Below are 12,788 nucleotides of genomic sequence, written 5' to 3'. Positions count from 1 at the left end.
TTAGACTTCTCTTCCAACATTATAGTATATGGCAGTAGGATGTTGTTGTTCGTTTATTTATTCTGTCATGGATTTCTCTTGTCTCTTTTTGCATTTGAGCACAATAACATACATTCTTCAAAAGCCAATTGTAGGGTGTGGAAAGATCTTGAACGGACCCAATTCTATTCAATGTTGATAAGTTTTGACAATGAGATACACTTCAAAGCTTTAACACATGGAGGTTGAAACATGAATATTGTATCATCGTAAGCAAGGTTAAGAAGTAAGGGGCTCTTTCATAGTTTGTTCATCGACCGAGGTAGTTTCAGAACCACGAACAATGTTCCAGTGTTGACTTGTAATTTAATATTTCTCTGATATAAGAAGGAAACGACGTCCCCCCATAGATTTTATTGGAATGGAACTTCGAGGAATCCTTGCTTGAAGGGTGGTACTCTAGTTTCCTTACGGATACTCGGTTCCCAATAACTTATTGATCATGATTTTTTCCCATTTTATTGTCTACTTTGAATTCAGTGCGAGCAATTTTTTAAAACCTAGCAATGAATCACTGGGAGAGAGCCGTTTAAAATGAAGAGGAAATCCATTTTATATGATGAAAGACTCTTCATGTTGGTGAAAGCTCAGAATAGCTATATTCTTAAAGCTAAACGCCTGCTCTTTAAAATGGTATCTACAAGGAATATAATACACCTTCCATAATGGCTATGAAAGCGACTAATGATATATGCGGGTTATTTACGTCGCAGATTTCTTCTGAACGTTCAAGATACATTGACAAACGATTTCATTGCAGTTGAACTCAAGAGATTACCTTAGTCGATACTGAGAGGAATCTGAAATCACAAATTTTGGGAAGGCAGCTTGCACGAGACATTATTGGACCCCAAAAATTGAACTAAGTTGTCGAAGTACGCGCGCATGTCATGCGGTATGCGATGTACGCAATTTGGGTATCCGCGTATGCATGGAGTGCATTGTGCATTGCGCCTAAATGTGAAGAAGCGCCCATGCAACCATATTTAGGTACAGTCTACATGCGCTGGGAGTCCGGTGGACTTCTAAAATAAGCGCCAAATTTGCGTTTCATATTCAAAGTACTTGTATATAGCAGTTCAGACATCCAGAACAATCCTTAAGGCTGGAGACAGAATGATGCCAATCTCCGCCCTCTCTGGGTTACATAAACATCAATCGTGAACAAAGGAGAAAAGCAGGTACGCCTCAGCCGTCTTAGACTTGTTTGAAAAATAAATAATATCTTGAACAAAAAAAAGTATTAGTAAGTTACAGAGAAATTAAAGGAAACAAAAAAGTAGCACATGGCAGACAACTGAAGATATAGAGCACCTTTCTGTTGGTCAATGCTTCGTGTTCAACTTATAATCATAAATGGTGTGTCATCCATTACTTGTAATGCAGGGCTTGGAGATCTGAGACAGAGAAAGAACTGTGCCGCTTCCGCCTCTATTGCTGAGGCATGGAGTACCCGTCATAAGTAGCGTAAGAAGAGCTAGAGGATAAATTATTGTGAGGCAACGACCCATAGCGTTGTTGGTGTTGTTGACTTTGCTGTGCTTGATGCTGCGCCTGATCAAACGCAACGTATTGAACGGGAACCTCTCCTCCGACCGCATACGCCATTCTGTCCGACTGGTAATATGGCTGCTGCAGAGCTTGGCCATAAGCCTGCTGCTCCGAGTATCCAAACTGACCCATTTGCGGATATGGATACATGGCTTGCGTAGACAGCTGCAGATGCAGTGGCAGCTGTTGAAGTGGATGCTGCAGACCCTGCTGCTGCATTTGCGGCTGCTGTTGCTGAGAAGGCGACAGATGGTTGTACGAATACTGCAGTAGTTGCTGGGCAGAATTCAGATGAGCCTGCTGCAGCTGCTGTTGCTGCTGATGTTGCTGTTGTTGCTTTTGATAATTTTGCATGTGGCTCATCCTAAGCACAGGGGCGAGCTTGCTGGGTTGGAGGGTAATGAAGAGATTGCGCCGGGGCAGTCTTGGGGCGACAAACGGCGCAGTTTCTGTTTTTCCCGTTGCGGCGAGGCGTATAACGGTAGTTGGGATACTTTTTGGCGTGGTTTTTCTTTTCCTCCTCGGCCAAATTGTTCCAGTAGTCTCTTTCTTCTGTGGGCAAGGCTCTCCATCTGCGGCCCAACTCGCGGGAGACTTCGGGGTTGGTTTTTGCCTCAGTCGACTCGTCAAGCACAGACTGGTGGTACTTTTGACGAAACAAAATGAAGGCGTTCCTGGGCCGAGGAATGCGGTTGGGGTTCGATTTGCATGTGCATCTTTCTTGTCCTTGGTACTGGCCCACATAATTCATTTGTGGCGATGTCATGTTCGATGACACCATAGAGGACGCTCCGGTGCTGAGCAGCGACCCAGACCCCATCACCGACGAGGCAGTGTAATTGGATCCGGTCGACGAAGGAACAGCAGAGGCAGAAACAGTAGGCGAATACAGGGTTGTTGAACCAGCATGTGACGCCGTATCCGGCTGAGCAACACCAAAGATCGAGTAGCCCGATTCTTGAACCGACGAAGAATACTGTTGCGGGTATTGCTGCTGGTACTGCTGCTGGTACTGCTGCTGGTACTGTTGTGTTGTTGAAGACTCAAGGGCATGATCTGAGCCAACAGAGGTAGAGGATTTGTCGCGTCTTGGTCAGGCGAAGACTCGTGACCAGCACTAGAACTTTGTTTGGAATAGTCGTCAACAGCAAGGCAGTTTTGCTGGTAGTACACTGCAGCTGACATGCTCTTGTGGTCAGGTAATATAAATTACTTGACACAATAATGGTTTCCACTGGGAGAACTTGTCAATGCGGCACAACAAGGTCCAAACAATGGGTAGCAGTAGCTGTGGATAGTAGCGATCGCACTCTGTGATACAAGTGAGAAAGGTGGGGCAGCGCTTTGTGTGGATTGTTTTAATGAATGTGAACCGAGGAAACAGCACAACCAAAAAAACGGGGGTTTGTAAGAAGTTGCTCGGCGGTGGGAAGATTAAATGACACCATTTCCAGTCGGGGCGACTTCACCGGGCCTTTTATTATTTGCACTTGGACGAGGGGAGCATCTGCGAACGTAGCAATAGCACATCTTACAGCGACTTAATCATGTACAATCAAACGCAGGTAATAGAAAATAATACAAGAAACAGCGGGTGCTGCATGTGCATCAATGCGCGTCAGTTGCGTATATGCACCTTGGCGCAGAAGCTCATGCTGCCAGCAACGGGCCGCGCATTTCCCTCCGATGTATTCCATGGAAACACTGGTCATGACTGGTTGGAAAAACATTCATGAGTCATTCGCTGTCCCGCCCCCATACTGGTGGGGGACATGCTACATCTCTCTCCTTCATTTGTGCTTGTTGCTCCCCACGTTTTATATTCAGATTCACCGGCAAACTACTTCCGCGGTCATTGTTGTAAGGTCCCTTTCATGCTCCATATTTTCTTTTCTTTTTTTTTTTTTTTTCTCCTACACAACAAGAATGTAGGGTCAGCAGGAACCAAGATTGGGACGATGGTGCATAAGACTGATACAACCGTTTCTCTCTTTCAAGTCAAGTATTGCTATACCAAATGGTAATCCTACCAAGCTTGCTCAGTACAATGTAGCCCCAGTCTTAGAGTTGGTTGTGAGCATTGAAGTTGGAACTCGGTGACAAAGTTCCAACTTCAACGAAGAAGAGCCCAAAAAAATATTTCTTCTCTGGAGCATCGGAACTTCAACAATTCATCTCGACGTACAAGAGGAACAGCGATACAAGATTGCCCAGAGCGGTTTCATTTGTCATCAATAAACATTCTTTCTACGATTGCCTAAAGCTTTCCCATTATCAAAGTTATAATTGGCATCGTGTAGCATATTTCTAGACTCCGGCTGCTGACATTTACTTCCCCTGATGCAAACGGCTATATACTATCTTGTTCCCCACCGTCCCCTCTTACAATGAAGGATTTTGCCGGTATTCGTGGTATCGCCTAAAAGGCACGTCAGCGCAAGGTACATTAGATTGTCTTGTATCATATTCATTGATGCTCTCGCATCTTGGAATTCTTGCGTTGCAGTCAACAATCAAGACTATCTGGTTGTGATGCTGGGGTTCCTAAGAAAACCAAACCTTCAAAGTATGGTAACGCCCTTTTTAACTTCTGAAACGAAGATACCCACTGGGTCTATTTACTCTTAATTTTTTTGTTATCTTTCGTTTTTCTTTTGGGTTTTCTTTCCTTTGTGGACTCATTTTCTAGAACACAACAGTACTTAGTAAAAGTGCCGTAGATGCCCATCAATGCAATAAATTCAGTAAATGCATGGTTAAGAACTTGAAATCGTGTAATTTCACTTTCCGCCGGAAGCACTTCACACGATGCTGCATCAAACGTTCTTTGCGGCAAAGATTACGAGACGAAAAGAAACAGAAAAAGCTTGGCTGTCACCCAGCGCAGCATAAACTAGCTTCCGGTCTACATAAACGTGCATGTTCATGTCCAGAACTTCATGGGCTTACTAAATGAACATTTATTTATAAATTTTCTTTACTTGTTCTAGAAGTTTGGCAGAAGAGTCTTCTTTCGATCTCATGGAAGCATGCGAGTCATGCATCCATCCATGCACTATTGATCGCGATTGCGTGTTTTCCAGATACTCTGCCATACAGGTCTGGAAGGAAGAATTTCTTCTCCGATGGCATAAACGTAATTCAGAGTAGCCAGACTGGGGAAATGGGGCCGCAGAACCTTCTTCCTTCATATTGGCTCTTTCAAATGGAGATAGGTTTCCACAGCCATGTGTGTGTCAAGCGTGGGAAACAAGGTGGTTAGATGCGTTGCACATGATAATTCGAGATATAGGCGATGCAAGAAGATAGCTAACAGCGTCGTGAGAGCAAATTTAAGCTGTACGACGTGCGTCTTGCGGGGCGTCTGGTGTATTCCGCACAAGCGATGTGCGCTTTCTCTATTTTTTGTGTTCACATCTGCAATCAATGACAAATAAGCGCTGTAAACACGCAATTTTTGCAGTTCTTGCATATAGAAAGGACTTTCACCCTAAGATGCATTGTATACCGGTTTTTCATGCGCAACTTGCATTCACGAGCACGCTAGGACACTACAACGTTCCCTTCGTTTGCGGTATGGAATTTCACCCTCGCAGCATACGCACCGTAGTGCAGAAGCGCAAATTGAAGCTTAATTCGTCCCTAACATTAAATGATACGACTTTGGGACGTGGCGTCCTCTTCCTATGTGTTCGTTCTGGTTGTGTTGAAAGCAACCAAGGAGTCGTTACCCGGTATGTTTTCTCCTACCCCACTACTAAAGTAACGACATTTCTTCTTTTACCTCTGGCGCATAAGCCTTTTTACTGTGACATGCAATAAGGGGGACTCGCATTATACACAGGACTTACGATGCACGAACGCATAACCTTACCTTAGTGCCTGGACTATTTTCACCTGCCTTGCAGTTTTCAAGTGTTTCTTCAGCTCCACAAGGAGACAGGCCTGCATTGTGCAAAGTTGCCATCTCCTCTGAATATGGTGACATTATTAGAACGTGCCACTAAAATAGGCTTACAGATTGTACGTGCTTGTTAACCCTTATTTTACGGGGCACTTCAGTCGTACACATGATTTGCGTTTCCATCTCACAGCAAGGTGGAAAACCAGATGGACAAAGTAGCCGCGGCCACGAAAGAGTTTCACTTACGGCGAATGAAAAGTTAGAGGATGCATGTGCCCAGGAAAGTGACTGATGCCGGCAGCTCCACAGAATGGATAATCAGCGTGTGCCAATGGAGCAATTAGGCTTGATAAGACATGTCGCACCTAGTTGCATCTGGGGCTAAATGCCTGAGCAAAATCTGGTTTCAGAAGGAACTTAACATTCTATGCGGGCCGCTTATTGTGATGGTATCCGCGCGCTGTTAAATTACATCAGATGCACCGATTGTGTTTCATTGAAGATTGACCCGCGACGGATTATTGCCGATAGCAAATATCTTATTGATTGGTTGGTCGGTTAGAAGCATTGGGTCGCCGCCACTGTTCTGCCTCAGCTCTCGATTCTGCAAGGAATCACGCATTACATAATACTAGCTGCGGCGAAGAATTGGCTAATGATATGGTACGGTGAGCGCGATCATCAACGGTGCTGCAGCTCTAAACGAAAGACGCTCCAGCCTTCACAACCATACCAATATCCCCTGGAAGCGACCAGCATCTCGTGTGCTTTGTTAATTAGTAATCTAATGCTGCCTAGATCCTCCAGCACTGTTTCCGGTACACTGGACAGGAGAAGAGGCGGAGGATAATGTTCTTCCGTAGCGAGATTTTAATTTCTGCAACAGCGCAATTACAGGCCCCCGTACAGCAGCCGGCAAGGACCCTAACGACGCACAATAGCAGTAAAGGAAATAGAATGTGATAGTACAATGGACCAGCGGCGCGCTATCACCATCTCTCCTCTACACTACGGCTTACAATTAGAAAACCGCAAAGCATCGGGGGCTATGTGTTTCTACTCGGTAAACGGTTATCTTGACACTCCATCTCCAAGCGACTGCTAGACGGGACTATTCTTAAAATTCCTCCAAAGGGAAGTGGGTGGGCGCACGTGCGTGCGGTCACATGCGCAGCGCTATCGCAGAACCCACTTCACCGTGTATCTTTCCATACTTGCATTGTCTGGCCGCCATGGATTACTCATCAGAAAAACCAGAGAGCTTCCCGTTCACTCTTTCCATCACAAGAGACGATTTTTCGGCCTCCTCCGACTTTGACCCGGACACCTTTCTTTATACGAAACACCGGTACACGCCGCTCGACTCGCTTCTACAAGACTTGACTGATCTATCGAAAAGCCTCAATCAGGATCTCCTAGACTTGGTCAACAACGAACACACAAACTTTATTCGCCTTGGCCAGTCGATTGAAGGGTGCATGGAGCTTATGAACAACATTTCGCTAGATGTGTCTAAATTCGACACCACATTGACGCATACATTGGAAAGCTTTCTCCTGTCTTCGACCGCAGCACAGAAGGTTCTTCTGCACAAGAAGCGGTTGAACTTGTTGAAGAACAAAATGAAGTTGATTTTGCTTCTCCACGACCAGTGCACAAGCTTCGACACTTTATTAGGCTTGGATGTCGGAGACGTCAAAGCAGACCGCTTGGTCACGAAGCTTTCCACTTTGGCCACATTGTTCTTGTCGGTGAGCAAGATCTTTGCTATCCTTATGGAAAGCGTTGGCGAGACGGAGGAGATCTGTGTCTTTTTTGACAAGATGGTCAAACCAAAAGTGATGACGCTAAAACTCGAATTCAAGCTGTACTTGGACGAGCTTTTGGCGGTGTGTACTGCTGACACGGTCACTTACGGCCATTTGCTCTTGCAATTGCTACATGTGTTAAGGGTCACTGGACAGACATCTGCAGTTCTTTCCAACATTAAGAAAAGGGACTAAAACAGCGCTTTAGCGATTTTGCAAAAATTTTCAGTCATCATATAGGACTCCTTTGCCAACTCCAGCCATCGCTGTTGTCGAATACACACTGAATGGTGGTCAAGTTGGAGGACTTGATGGATATGTGCTCTATTTTACGCGCGGCCCGGCGTAACCCTAGGAACCAACCAGACGGCGCGAAATGGCTACTTTCAGCCATAAGCGTAGTGGTGGCGGCACGACCGCGTTAATGCAATCAGAAAAAGTTCCTAGCCAAACGCTCGAATCGAGCTTTATCCAGCTAATACAACAAATGGTTTTCGGGAAGTTCTTTATCGGCAGACACGAGTGGGAGAACGTTGACAAAAACGAATTGCCCCAGGACATTCCCGATGTGGAGGAAGTTGGTGCCACCTCGGCTCCTCTTTTAAGTGCCGCCTACTTCATTGGCGCTAGATGTAAGCCATACAACGACGACTTCATGATGTGCAAAGACGAAAAAAACGGAGGCACCGTTGAATGTTTGAAAGAGGGAAGAAGAGTCACCAGATGTGCCGTTTCCGTGTTGAAGGATTTGAACAAATACTGTTTTGACGAGTTCAAGTTGCATTACGAGTGTCTCGAGCAGGAAAACCACAGATTGGGCAGCTGCAGAGCGTCGGAAAAGATTTTCAACAAGTGTGTCTTTGACAATTTGAAGTTGGAGAAGAAGATTCCTGGTGTCGAGCAACAGATTTTCGAAAAGGAAAACCCAATTTACACCGGAACTGGTAAGGACAAGAGCACAGCAAAGGCGTTTTTGGACGCAAAGAAGGCTGCCTCGCCTGAGACTACTGCCTAAACCTTCTTTCCCCTTGAGTAGCTGAGGTCCTGCTGGTTCATCCCCTGCCGTTTATTCTCTTTTTACCATCTATCACACATGCATCATCAACGCTTCCGTGGCCTCTGACAGTGGGCGGCTCGGATCTTCTAGCCATAGAATATACAACTGTCGTGTTCTGGACGATAAAATATAACATACGTAGGCTACCGTCAAAGAAATGTTCGACGGATACATGAAAGATTAGAAATCAACATGGAAAGTCGAGTTGTTCTCAACCATAGAATCCACCTTTAATCTAGTTGGAAGAGTATTTCGTATACTTCGACATCGTGGGAATAATTTTGCATATTCACAACTTCTATTGAAATAACCGGATTACTGTTAAAACAAGAACGTCAAAAAATGAATATCTTTTCAGTAAATGATACAAATGAACAACCTTATAATTGCAATAGCCCTCCAGTCATACCCGAAAGTGCAACTGTTAGGAGTCTGAAAGTGTTTTGATAATAATATACGCTCTATCATTCGCATGCCAGAACATTATCATCACATGCGTCCATGATAGTATTTTATGACTTGATGCAATGATGTAATCTTTAATATACATTGAGCCATCATTGCACTGTCGATTATTTTTTATTCGTCGTGGCCAGAACTATGCATAGCCAGAGTCTGTAAAAGTGCTGAATTGTGGTTTTCTATTGAAGAGCGAATGGATTCGATGATTGTTTCAGTTTGACATACGGGTACGGGAACCATAAACCTAGGTAAGTCAGTTTTACCTTTAGTAACCTACAATATCGTACAGTAGATGGCCCAAAGAGAAATTGTGGAAGAAATGTACCTGCCAGAACGGGGACCATATCTTGGTACTATAATTATCAATGCTTCTATTCATAGGCCACTTATAAAAAGATTTCGTCTGCAATTTTTTTTTTTTTTTTCGTTTTCTTTCCATTACGGGCTCAAATAGCCTAAGCTAAATAATACACGTAGAAGCTGTAATGCCGCTTTGCTGATATGTACAACGTCTGGGCAAAAGCTTAAATTCATGCACAAGGTAATTCGAACAAAAACAATCCACACAAATATCCCGAAATCAACCGCATCCTTATCTTTTGGGAACATTCCAATGCACATTGTGCTTCTCTTATTGGTTAGATTACCAAAGAGGGAAAGATTCCAGAACATTGGTGTCTTTCAATACTGTGTCAGCACTTCGAAACACACGTCTCAAAATTTTGCTTTCCTCTTGCTTCCACATCCAAAATATCGATCTTGCTTCTACATCCAAATATCGAATTATAGCTCTGCCATCAATCCGTGGCCCTATTGCTACCACTAATAGACGTACTAGTGGTGGAAAGGCGTGCGCACACCGAAACATCAAGAGTGGTTTTTTCTCTTTAGGCAGTTACCTATCTTGATCCATACACACAGTCTATGTTCGGAGCTACATCTGGAGGCACGGGGATGTTCGGAAGCACACAAAATAAGCCTTCTGCTTTTGGAACCCAACCTTCTTCGGGCAATGGTGGCTTTCTGTTTGGCTCTTCGAATACTACCAATACAAACAACAATGCGCCAGCTGGAAATACTGGATTCTCGCTTGGTGCAAACACCAATTCGGGTGGTCTTTTCGGCAACAAGCCAGCCTCAACATCAAACCTTGCAAGCGGCACTTTTGGAAGCTCCAACAGCACCGGTTTTGGCTCGAATACTGGTCTGAACAATCTTTTTGGTTCTGCCAACACCGGCACTAATAACAACAGCAACACTGGTGGTCTTTTTGGCAAGCCGCAAGGAGCAGCAAACACCACTTTTGGCAACACTGGCAACCAGACAAGCACTTTTGGCAATTCTGGAAATCAAGCAAGCACTTTCGGCAGTACCAACACAAACACTCAACTGGGTGGTTTATTTGGAAACACAAACACGAACAATCAGGCCTCCCTGGGAGGCTTGTTTGGCAGCAAACCTGCGGGCACGACTTCTGGTCTATTTGGAAGCACAAACAACACAACAAGTGCTCCATCTGGAGGTCTCTTTGGCAGTAAACCGGCTGGCAGCACTTTTGGTGGATCAAGCGGTGCACCAGCGTCTGGCGGATTGTTTGGGAACACAAACACAAACACAGCGACTAACGCAAACACCAATACCAACGCAAGTGGCGGTTTGTTCGGCTCTTCAAATACAGGAGCAACAGGAGGCCTCTTTGGATCGTCGAATGCTGCTACTGGCACTTCTTCTGGTCTTTTCGGGGGCCAATCTTCCAATAATAACACTACGCAGCCATCGTTCAATTGGTCAGGCCAAAAGCCTGCCAACCAGGCTCCTGGAGCTTTGAACTTATCTTTGTCGTCCCAGGCGCCTTCCCAAACACAACAAACTACATCCTACACACCAGCAATCAACGACCAGGTTATAAAGTTGAAAGAGCAATGGGACCCATCCTCGGGCAAATGTGCATTGAAAACACACTTATACAACAAGTTCACTGAAGAAGAAATCAATGTGCTCATGCAACAGCCACGGCCTGCGAACGAATCACCAGAAGACTGGGAACAAGCCATGTCGAAAAGACCTGGACCATTGTATTACCCAGTTAAAGTTAGCTCATTCAGCGAGGTTGCCCAGAGAATCGAAGTTCAGCTTGACCATGTGGCCAAGTCCCGCATTCTTCTTCGCAATATCAACGACAAGATGGGCCAGATATCTTCAAAGCATGATTTAGATAACACAACTCGGATCATGCAAGCCAAAGTGAAACACACCAATCTTTCGCGTCGTTTGCTAAGGTTGGCCACAGTTCTAGCAATGTTGAAGTTGAAGGGCTACCCGCTCTTGCCAGAGGAGGAAGAGATATCCAAACAATTCCAGACCCTTCTCGCAAAGGTCTCGGACCCCAACGGTTCTGTTGGCAAGTTGAACGACATTTATGCCCGTTTGGCAATCCTAAAGGGACGGAGCGAAGATTTGTCTTCTCAGTTAGAGTCATCTATTAATAACATGAACGGCGGTTTGAATGGACTCACTCGTGAAAATACAGAAGCTGTTGGAGAAGGTGCCACACAAATAGACCAGGTGGTGGACCTGTTGACGAAACTTCTTTACAAGCAGCAGGTGGGACTCAATTACGTGAACGAAATTGTGCAAAAAGACTTGGATATTGTCAACAAGGCAACTTCCAAGAGGTGATAGCATTATGTCAAGCATAGAACAGAGGCTTAGCCTGGTGTTTTCTTATCATTGGGACCAAAACACTTGTTACCGATAACCGGTGATTCAGACTTTGGATTGCTCTATGGAAATAAGGGATTATTAGATCAGGACAAGTGATAATTATTTCTCCAATATTTCCTGGAAGATTTCCGCGATGTACATTTTTGTATTAGTAACGGTTATGATGGTCTAAGGGCATCACGACATGTCATGTCGTCGTCAAAACAAAAGGGCTTAATCTACATAGAAACAAGAATAAACGAGACCTTGTTTGTATACGCAATATAAACGAAACAAACGCTACTTCACATCTACATTCTTACCATTTCGTATCTATATTAAGACAGCAAAGAGGACTCAAGAACCATATTGTCCGGATTAGAGTACTCAAAACATCCATACTCAATTCACACAAATCCCTGAAAGTCTTTTGTTGGTTTGCGTTGCTCAGTTATAGGTAATTTTTCCTCCAAATTGGCAATGCAAGCCATGTTTAACTCAGCACCTTTATCCACCTTGGCGTTCACGTGTGATTTTGCACCTAAAATACGCTGGAGCCCGTGCCAGCCGTGCTCTATTATAATGGGCTCTATCTTGTGATATTTCTGAAAGTTGTGACGTATGTTGGATAGGATTTCCTTTTGCGGATGGGTTGACTGCACCACTGCAAATGGATTGCTGATTGTAGACGAGGAAAATGAATACTCGCCAACCAAATGACGAGCACCTGATTTGAGCGTATGTTTGAAAGGAACCAGCACTTTCCCGGAAAAGTACAGTTCGTCGTTTTCCACATACGAGTAGCGTGGAATTCCACAGATACTATGTAAGTAGTCTGAGATCTCGCGCTGTCGCTGAAGAAGAGAATTGACTGTTTGTGTGAGAGAGGGGTCTGTTTCGCTGAACGGATCGACCTGGCTTTGGTAAAGGAACGGGTTCAACACAACCGAAACTTCTCTGTTGAAACTATTTGGAGCTGTGAAGTGAGCAGGAGCCACCAGAAAGAAATCTAGCGTGGCCAACTTGGCAAAACTGTCGTGAAGAAACAGGATTTCTTTGGCAGAAGTGGGCGCCGGGGTCAAGCGGAACTTCGCCGCCACGCAAAACTTGAAGTAAAGGGCTCTTCTCGCTTGCAATGACATGATGGGCTCGCCGATAGATAAACAGGGCTTTCTCTCGATCTCTTTTCTTGTCTTTTTTTTCTTTGTCCTTTCTTGGTTCACGTCAAGATTCTTCTTCCCTATGCTTCTTCTCTAGGCGTTTT

The 12,788-nt window shown here is 44.7% G+C and overlaps 5 protein-coding genes across 5 annotated transcripts; 3 read left to right on the top strand and 2 right to left on the bottom strand. All coding sequences in view use genetic code 12, as the record gives it.

Moving 5' to 3' along the window:
• Positions 1 to 1,470: 1,470 nt before the first annotated feature.
• Positions 1,471 to 2,334, bottom strand: FOB63_004054 (uncharacterized protein; the record flags this gene model as incomplete). The annotated part of the gene is made up of 1 exon (XM_002615131.1): positions 1,471 to 2,334. One exon carries the CDS (start codon positions 2,332 to 2,334, stop codon positions 1,471 to 1,473), a length of 864 nt encoding a protein of 287 aa, XP_002615177.1.
• Positions 2,335 to 6,660: 4,326 nt separating this feature from the next.
• FOB63_004053 (Golgi transport complex subunit) lies at positions 6,661 to 7,497 on the top strand (the record flags this gene model as incomplete). The annotated part of the gene is made up of 1 exon (XM_002615132.1): positions 6,661 to 7,497. The coding sequence occupies one exon, from the start codon at positions 6,661 to 6,663 to the stop codon at positions 7,495 to 7,497; it is 837 nt and encodes a 278-aa protein (XP_002615178.1).
• A 181-nt stretch (positions 7,498 to 7,678) lies between these two features.
• On the top strand, positions 7,679 to 8,317 carry FOB63_004052 (uncharacterized protein; the record flags this gene model as incomplete). The annotated part of the gene is made up of 1 exon (XM_002615133.1): positions 7,679 to 8,317. The coding sequence occupies one exon, from the start codon at positions 7,679 to 7,681 to the stop codon at positions 8,315 to 8,317; it is 639 nt and encodes a 212-aa protein (XP_002615179.1).
• Positions 8,318 to 9,745: 1,428 nt separating this feature from the next.
• FOB63_004051 (FG-nucleoporin) lies at positions 9,746 to 11,500 on the top strand (the record flags this gene model as incomplete). The annotated part of the gene is made up of 1 exon (XM_002615134.1): positions 9,746 to 11,500. One exon carries the CDS (start codon positions 9,746 to 9,748, stop codon positions 11,498 to 11,500), a length of 1,755 nt encoding a protein of 584 aa, XP_002615180.1.
• A 431-nt stretch (positions 11,501 to 11,931) lies between these two features.
• On the bottom strand, positions 11,932 to 12,666 carry FOB63_004050 (uncharacterized protein; the record flags this gene model as incomplete). Its single annotated transcript, XM_002615135.1, has 1 exon — positions 11,932 to 12,666. The coding sequence occupies one exon, from the start codon at positions 12,664 to 12,666 to the stop codon at positions 11,932 to 11,934; it is 735 nt and encodes a 244-aa protein (XP_002615181.1).
• Between the last annotated feature and the right edge of the window lie 122 nt (positions 12,667 to 12,788).

The sequence above is a fragment of the Clavispora lusitaniae genome, assembly GCF_014636115.1.
Source record: "Clavispora lusitaniae strain FDAARGOS_655 chromosome Unknown tig00000187_pilon, whole genome shotgun sequence".
In the NCBI taxonomy this organism is placed as follows: domain Eukaryota; kingdom Fungi; phylum Ascomycota; class Pichiomycetes; order Serinales; family Metschnikowiaceae; genus Clavispora; species Clavispora lusitaniae.
The sequence above is the reverse complement of the archived record's forward strand: the minus strand, read 5'-3'. Positions and strand labels throughout refer to the sequence as shown.